The sequence below is a fragment of the Panthera pardus genome, unplaced genomic scaffold (assembly GCF_024362965.1).
Source record: "Panthera pardus isolate Hobbes unplaced genomic scaffold, ASM2436296v1 HiC_scaffold_8, whole genome shotgun sequence".
Classification (NCBI taxonomy): domain Eukaryota; kingdom Metazoa; phylum Chordata; class Mammalia; order Carnivora; family Felidae; genus Panthera; species Panthera pardus.
Window position 1 is genome coordinate 139,649,676 of NW_026527013.1, and position 8,780 is coordinate 139,658,455.

The 8,780-nt window shown below is 45.5% G+C and overlaps 1 protein-coding gene across 16 annotated transcripts in view; it reads right to left on the reverse strand.

Moving 5' to 3' along the window:
- CADPS2 (calcium dependent secretion activator 2) overlaps window positions 1–8,334 on the reverse strand; it is a 540,953-nt gene extending 532,619 nt beyond the window's left edge. For 5 of the 16 annotated variants that reach the window (XM_053897641.1, XM_053897631.1, XM_053897640.1 and 2 more), the window contains exon 1: window positions 7,602–8,331. In XM_053897641.1, coding sequence (XP_053753616.1) covers window positions 7,602–7,940 — 339 coding nt within the window. In that variant the 5' untranslated portion in view covers window positions 7,941–8,331. Of the gene's footprint in view, window positions 1–7,601 lie in introns of all 16 variants that reach the window. The other 11 variants (XM_019452590.2, XM_053897637.1, XM_053897634.1 and 8 more) reach the window with 5 other exon arrangements.
- Window positions 8,335–8,780: the final 446 nt, after the last annotated feature.

An 8,780-nucleotide genomic window follows, 5' to 3' on the forward strand; every position in this document is an offset into this window, starting at 1 on the left:
CTCTCCCCGCCCTTCCCCTGCTTGCACTCTTGTGGCTCTCTCTCAAAAATAAACATTAAAAAAAAAATTAAGGGTAAGAGGGGGTGGGGATAGGGGGAGGAATAGAATGGTAAAAGATTTGATAAATGGGAACTCCAATCAAGTATTAAAATATGTAATTATCCTAAGTCAAAATTACATGATATGAGCAATAGGAAAAGAGCTAGACCAATTAGAATAGGTAACCTAAGAAAAGATGTAAAAGACACATACACATAATTTATAAATTACTGAACACTACTGAAGGAATTTATGCTTGTTTTATTCTTAAAAAATTTTTTTTAACGTTTATTTATTTTTGAGACAGAGACAGAGCATGAACGGGGGAGGGGCAGAGAGAGAGGGAGACACAGAATCGGAAGCAGGCTCCAGGCTCTGAGCCATCAGCCCAGAGCCCGACGCGGGGCTCGAACTCACGGACCGCGAGATCGTGACCTGAGCTGAAGTCGGACGCTTAACCGACTGCGCCACCCAGGCGCCCCATGCTTGTTTTATTCTTGACTGTGTTTCCAGAACATCTGATCTTGTTAAGTAGAGGCTCAATAGATACTTGGTCAATGAATTAATGAGGGAAACCATTTGAACTTGGGCTTCCAGCTTAGGAATGGAAGGAAGCAGAGCATAATCAAGAATCAGTCTGCAAGAACTGCTTAACTTTGGGGGGGGGGGGATGTCAACTCCTTGCTTCAAACATTAATTCTAGATGGGAAATTGTCCAAGAGAAGAAATGTTAAGGAAAAGATCAAAGTATATCTAAAAAAAGGCAGACTATAGAAAACCCTTCACAAAGGAATGCTATTTTCAATATACTGATAAAGAGTTCACATTACCAAAATCGCAACCAAAAAAAATGAAAAAAAAAGGACATTAGACCATACACATATATTCATCTTCACTATCAGGAAGGAGCGAGTTAACTATCCTGTTAGCCTGGCAAAGACTGCCTTTAAACTGTTCATACCTTTTGCCCCAGTATTTTCGTTGTAAAAATTCATCAAAAACCTGAAGGTTAGAAAATGAAAATATTCAAACCACAAGGTTTACAAAGTGATGTGAAGAAGTTTCAAAAAGTAGACCAATGATGCTCTACAGAAGACTCTCAAATGCAAACTACAACCTATTAATGCATTTTTTTTAATTTCCTGAAGTATAGTCAATACACAACGTTAGTCTCAGGTGTACAACAGTTATGTGACACTAATGCAATTTGAGCAGGTTTTCCATACTCTCCACCTAACGCTAAAATTTTGCGGGCTGCAAACAAAAATATAAAATCACTTAAAACCGTTTAAACAAGAACTTAGCTAAGTACTTAATGCCTTCTGAAGTTACTTTCTGAAAGACCTATATGCACGACTACTGCATATACCAAGGAAATATTCCACTGACTAAAGATCTTGAAAGACCTTGATGCAATTTACTCTTCAGTTAGGCATTACTCAGTGTCAACCTCTGAGATTTCACTATACTCTCCCAGTTCATTTTGGAATAGGAAGCAACACTCAGGCTTACACTCAGCATCCTATATTTTCTATTGCTAACGTTGTGATCTGTGGTTTTATAATTACACACTTGCAAATGCAACTTAATTGCCTCTAGCATATTACCTAATTAAAGACCTTTCGGAAGTCTAATATGTACTGGCCTCCCACTGTATTGATTCAATAAAGTCTAGAATATTTAGATGTTTGTTCCTCCCTTAGAGCATCCCTGTTGCTTTTACCTTAATATGGAATATTGGTTTAATTACTCAGTAATCTCACTCGTTACTGCAAATAGTTTCACCTTGCCCATGTGAAAATAAGCCAGTTTCCGGCAGCTTTCCAGAAAACACACACACACACACACACACACACACACACACACACACACACACACAGTTCTCAACCTTGGCCCTACACTGGAATCACCTAGGAAGCTTTAAGACTACAACCCCCAGAGATTGATTTCATTAATGTGGGGTGCAACTTGGATGATGGGATTCTTAAGGGCTCTCCAGGGAATTCTAATGTGCAGCTAAGGATAGAAATCAGATTTTTGTTTTTAAAAAAATGAAAGCCCATCAAAATCCTCAGCTGATTTTGAAACACAGGGACCAAAAACAGTGATCCTAAAAGGAAGTGTTACCAACTCAGGACAACTTCATAATTTGATTCCTAAATATTAATTTTGGGCAGGTGTCCTTTGTTCCAGTATATGTCCACCTTTACATTTACAGCTATTAGGTCTTTAACCCAAAAATTAAAACGGCAACACATGACTATGTGACCCACCACTTCCTTCCCAAAGATCTAAGTCAATCTGAAATGCATAGAAAATAGCACAATCATGCAAAAGAGGCCTCCTCACTACCAAACTGGTGGGATTTTCTATTTGGAATTCTCGTATTTCATAACCTGGCAATTGGTTTTAATTTTATCTTAAAGTTCTTTAATGACCTTACATACAGTGTTATCTTTTGAGTGTATAAATAAAGGGAACAGTTTCCATTAAGAAAAAAAAGAGGGAAACATAATTAGCTATTTTATTTCACTTTATAAGCAGTCATTGTGTATCAGAATTACAGCTGATTTCATTTTTGAAAGAAGCAAACGTCAGTATCACTTAATCTGTCTGAGTTCTTCTCATCAACACAACTCATTCCACTAAATTAAGTGCCACCATCTCAAGACACCCTGTGGAGGGTTAGATGAATCAAAGCAACACGCGTCTTCCTGAGATACTGTATTAAGTCCGGTCTGAGGTTACTTTAATGTGGTTTCCAACTCACTCCCCAGAGGACAATGTATTCGCTCTTCTTAAAAACCAACATAACCTATCCCTTCTGCATTTGCTCCACAATGTACCAAAGTCAGAAGAGCACAAAGGCTGAATTAAGCCTAACTCCCAAAGAGGGTGGCTTTTTAAGATTTTCACATTTGCTGGAAACCTGCAAACAAGAAAACAAGGTAGAATACTGGGCTTCTACACTGCTTGTCTCTTGGGCTTGGTAGTGGCAGTGGCCAAGTTCCACTTTGCAGTCATCAGTTCTACCAGCTTTACATTTTTATGGCTTTCAGGGGGTAGAAATCCTGGAGGTCTCAAAAACACATTTAGGAACACTAGTTTCCCGAGATCAGAAGACTCTTACTTTCCTTTCTCCCCGCCCCCACCCCCGCCACCACTTTCCTCCAAATTGCACCTAATTCTTTGCAACATGTACTAAATCTGACACTTGTTTGTATCCAAACAAGTTTTGGGGGGTTTGAGCACATACACCAATGAGCACGGGAGGGGCAGAGAATCTTAAGCAGGCCTCGAGATTATGACCTGAACTGAAATCAAGAATCTGATGTTTAGCCAACTGAGCCACCAAGGCACGCCCCCCCCCCCCCCCCCCCCAAGACACGTTTTTGCTGGACGCCCTATGCTAAGGCACCAAAGAGGGGGCAACACAGCACTAAAGGCGTAAGATTTCCTAGCCTTAGGTAAGGGATTCTCAACCCTTGTAAAGCTATGGGGGCTTTGTTTTGGAAAACTGGTTTTTCCAGGATGCCAGGGTGGCTCATTCCATTAAGTGTCTGACCCAGGCTCAGGTCAAGATCTCCAGGTTTGAGTCCTATGTTGGGCTCTGTGTAGACAGCTCAGAGCCTGGAGCCTGCTTGGGATTCTGTGTCTCCCCTCTCTGCCCCTCCCCAACTCGGTCTCAGAAATAAACATTTAAAGAAAATTTTAAAAATTTGGCTCTTTTCCCTGAACTTAAGGATCACCCGAGCAGTCAGAATGTTAACAAAAGAGACCATCATGTCCAAAGATCTAAAAGTAGCCACTTTTTGTAATGAACCATTCAGATGGCAGAGTTATAGGCAGGCACCTACCATAGGTCTTTCCACCACAATGCATTCTTGCCCTCTTCCTGATCAGTTTTACCTAAGGAGCTTGCTCTCCCCCCCACCCCCATCCACAATTTCACATTTGTGTACGTTTCTCAAACTTAGACAAAAATTATGTGAAGTGGTGGGAATGCTTATTCTAGATGAAGGTTAAGTCACAATTTAGTGATTACTGGTCATACATGTAGAAATGGCAAGAACATCAATCTAGGATTCACAGAAAGTTATCAAATACCATTTTACTCTAATTCCTGATTTCTAGTTTAAAAAAGCGGGTTCCTTCAACATCGGACTTTACTAACTTTAATGAAAACAAAAACAGTGCAACCACCCATTAGAAGCCTACAGACCTGCAGTCTAAACCTTTAACTACAGGAATGAACATACTGACCCCCCCCCCCCCCCCCCCCCCCGCTGTGGTAGTCGTTATGATGGGTCAGAGTCCCCCTACCTTCTAGTCACCATGAACACCTATTACTTTTCCAAAGGTTCAACAAATTGGCTTTATGATTTGCCTTATGATGAAGCGGATTTGCTTATTTGGTAAACTGCTTTGCCATTAATACCGATCCCACCCTTAACCAATGATAGAGAGTCACACAAAGTTCATTACTGCTGTAGCATTCTGATGGTACCAAAGTCATCAAGGTAAAGAGGCATCAGGCTTAGACACTATTCGGAACTAAAGTCCTTTTGCCATTAGCAGTTACTTCATATTGGTATCACGTGTGAACCCCTGGATACGTTAAGTGATGTGACCACCTGGTGCAAAGCTGTTAGGGTGGACCCAGATACTCACTTCCAGAATTTTCTGTAGAGCCATCAGTAGTCCCAGGGCCTCAATGGCATACATGGCCACTGTTCCTCGGAGTTGAAGTTTTCCAGCCAAGAGCAAAGAAAGCAATGTTTGAGTCAACCGAGTTTAATGCTACTAAGCTTTCGAGTAACTCCTGGATAAAACCCCTAACTAGCTTTGTGGGCCTTTCTAGCTAAGTAAGGAGAAAACAAAACACTGCAGCTGAGGTCTAGTTCACAAAAACTCACCAGCCCTTTAAGGGAGGGCTAGGACAGCCAGAGGAAGGCTCTTGTGTCACTTATAAAATGAGGACCCCTGGGGCTCCTGGGTGGTTCAGTCAGATAAGTGTCAGACTTCGGCCCAGGTCATATCACGGTTCATGGGTCCGAGCCCAGTGTCAGGCTCTGTGCTAACGCTCAGAGCCTGGAGCCTGCTTTGGATTGGGTCTCCGTCCCTGCCCCTCCCCTGCTTGGGCTAGGTCCCTCACTCTCAAAAAGTGAATTTAAAAAAAAAAAAAAAAAAAAAAAAGTGAGGACCCTTTCAGATCTCAATCTGAGAGTTTCTAAATTCTCGAAGTTGTGAGGAGTAAACAGCAACATGCAGGTCAATAACAATTTAAGCTATCAGATCCTTTTATTAGATGTTGGACTACTTGAAGATACAGGAAAAAACATACAATGGATTAATGATTTTGCAATTATGCTGTGATTTTTTACATAACCCACGTGTATAATTTGAGACTTAAAGTTTCTGGCATTAATTGACTTATGTATCAAATTCACAGGAATATAAGTTCCCACTTCACTCCATCCTAGAAGAAAACCTACTGCCAAGAATTGTTCCAGTTCCCTCTAGGAAGCAGCATGTTAAAAAAAAAAAAGTGTGGGGCCTTTGGAATAAGGCAAATATTTAGGTTATGTGGCCTCCCCCTTAATAAAAATTCACTGAAGTTAATCTGACAGCACTCAATGCTCCCAAGATTTAAAGAGCTGAAGTTTCCAAGTATTTTTGCAGAGATCAGATGCAGGGTTTTGTCGTTTGGGTTTTGGTAACCTCTGGGTAAGGTCATAGTTTTCTTAGGGTTGTGAACGTATTTGGCAGTTCAAATAACTTCTGTAGGAACATTCTATTTAAATGGGAGGAGTCAGATCTGTAACCATGAACAAGCAAAGGGGAGTTTCAGTACCAAAATGCGACAAGCACAGTGTAAGTCAGCTACCAGTAACTTTTTACAAAAGCAGAATAGTCTGGACAGGACTAGCTTTAGTTTCACCATACGCTTTTACAGTTTAATACACTAAAAATAAGCTTCAATGCACTATGAATGACCGAAGTGATAACAGGCTGACCTTCAGAAGCTTTACACGGCTAGACAGGTCAAGAATTACTTACACTTAGCATAAGGAGGACTACTGAAGTTGAAATCTGCTTGACCTATGGAGTGGACAAGCAACAGGTGACTGCAGCACAACGATGAGGAAGCAGGGTACCTACCTACGGGAAGAATAGAAGGCGCACAAGAACATCACGGGGCACGCACAACTGACTGGAGGAATGGGGACTTCAATCATGCCCCCCAAGGAAATGATGCTCAGACTGCTCACCTCCGAAATGAGGGGTCTGCCTGGAGGACACCAAGGTCTTTTCCAGCTCTAGCATTCTGTGACTGAATTACCTACAGGGTTAGGTTCTTGAAGGTTCGGTGTAATTCGGCACCAGCTGTAAAGAATCACCCCTCAAGTATTCCCAGAGAGTGAAGGGTTTCAAAACAGCTACTTAGTTTAGGTGTGTTTTTAAAGGCTGGATAGAGGACGATGGTGGGAGGACTGCATGTACTCAAAGCTGCAGTGGTGTTTCAGAAGACCATTCAAATGCTCCCCGGATTTCTGAGAAATGCTTTATGTGCTTGATATTTCAGAAAATAAACACGTGTGCATCCAGATACACCTCGGGCAAATTCTAAGCTCTCTGGGTCTCCACATTTTGTCGGAGATAGTTAGATTTCTACTGGACCTTTTAGGTTCAGCATTCTATAAGATTTCTTAGGTTCTCATTTACCCAATTAGAGCAATTGGAGTCATGACTTTCCACTGTTACAAAAACATCGGACCCCTGCAATGTGGTTTTAAAACTAAAGTTGGCAGACATTACACCTGAAACAATCTCCTTACCTCTTTGGGATGCAAAAACAAAGCAAAAAAAAAGCAAAAACAAAAACACGCATTCCTTACCAAGTGGTTATGCACCAATCCTTTGTTTTTCATTAATAGTGCCTGCCCAGACCAGGAATTATCAACCTACAGCAATTCTAAGAACTGCGTACCTTCTCCAGGGTTTGGATTTGAAGTGTTCATTACATAGCAGTAAAGCAAGCTCGTTAACTTTTCTATTCCCTGCGGAAAATTTCTACCCCTTCGCCCTAGTGAAGGCTGCTCTAGCTAACAGGGGTGGCCAGATTCCACCTGTTTCGCCTAATTACACAATCATTAAGACCCACAGAAAAGCCCAGCTCCAGCTGAACTCAGGTGGGCAGGAATGCACCACTGCTCTTAGAAACTTAAGTTGATGGAAGTTGCGTTGTGACCTGGCCGGAGCGGAGTCCCAGCGGGTGCAACCACCGCACGGCGGGCGCTGCGGGTCTCACGATGCCAAGCTGACAGCTTCTGCCAACAGGAAGGGGGCTGGGGGAGGACGCATCCGCTGCAACCCGATACCCAGCCGGCTAAAGCACGAAAGAATTCCCCCTGAAAGATTCCCTTGAACCGTAAAGACCGACAAAAACAGTGCACGCATTAAACAAGGGCAGAGGGCAAGCGCCCCAGCGCTCTCCCGGGAGAAAACTCCGGGGAGGAAGAAGTGGCGGCCGGAGGCGCCGAGTCCTGCGTGCAACTCACCTTCTGCTGCCTCCGGGCCATGTCGGTGGGCTGTTTGGCGTTGAAGGGGTACGCGATGCACCTCACGACGAAGACGTAGAGCTGCAGGCGGATCCTCCGCTCCTGCTCCTCATCCAGCTGCCTCTCGGGCTCATCTCGCCCCTCGCTGAGCACAGAGGGGCTCGGGCTCACGGGTCTGGCCGCGCTGCCGCCGCCCGCGCGCCCCGGCGCGTCCCGCCGCCCTTCGCGAGCCGGGGCCGGTGGCGCTCGCTGCGGGCCGCCGGCCGCCACCAGCACATCGCGGCTCTCCTCTTCCAGCCCTTCGTCCGACTCCTCTTCGCTGGAAGACGGGTCCAGCATGGTGCTCGGGGAGCCCCGCCGCTCGGCCCGCGGCCCCCAGGCGCCTCACCCACGGCAGCCGCGTCCGCCGGTCTGAGGGAGCCGCGCGGCTGGCAGCAGCGGCCGCAGAACGAAAGGAAAACTGGCCAGAGCTTTCCGGACACGTCGAGTTAAAGACCGGAATGTTTCCTACCACCAGGGCGAAAGGGGCGGGCAAGAGCCGGGAGGAGGCGAGGGGGAGCCGCCGGGATTAAATAGGCGGAGTTAGCGTTGGAGGTGAACGTGAGCGCCTCGTGAATTCCTCTGCCCGCCCGGGACCCGCCAACCCCGTGATCCCGCCACGCCGGCGGGCAGAGGCGGGGCGGCCCGAGTTCCCGGACGCAGGTGGGGAACCTGTGGCTCCTACAACAAGCAACACGTGGAATAAAATGTTGAGCGGGCGCGGGGTCGTGGAGTACGCGTGCGCGCGCCGCGGCTGCTGCCGGGGCCCAGGATCCCGGGTGCCGAGGCTGGTAGTTTGCAAAAGCGAGGAGGGGCTAGACGTGTCTGCTCCGTATGCACACCCGGGGTTGCTTGGACTACCTTGACCCCCTACCCTCCATGCTTTTTCTCCCGACAGATTCCTAAAGGGCAGGTGGATGGGGGCGGTGGAGTTGCTCCTACTCTCCGAAGGTGAGGAAAGCGGCCGGAACATCCCTGAGACCCGAATCCGATGCCCAGATTGAACCCAAGTGCGGAAAAGTGGGAGCCACTCACCTCAAAATAATGTTGGGGAGAGACTTTGAAAAGTCTCTCGCTCTGCTCTGCTGCTGTTTGACGCTCATGCTGAAGTCCAAATTATAAAGTCAGAGGAACGTTTTT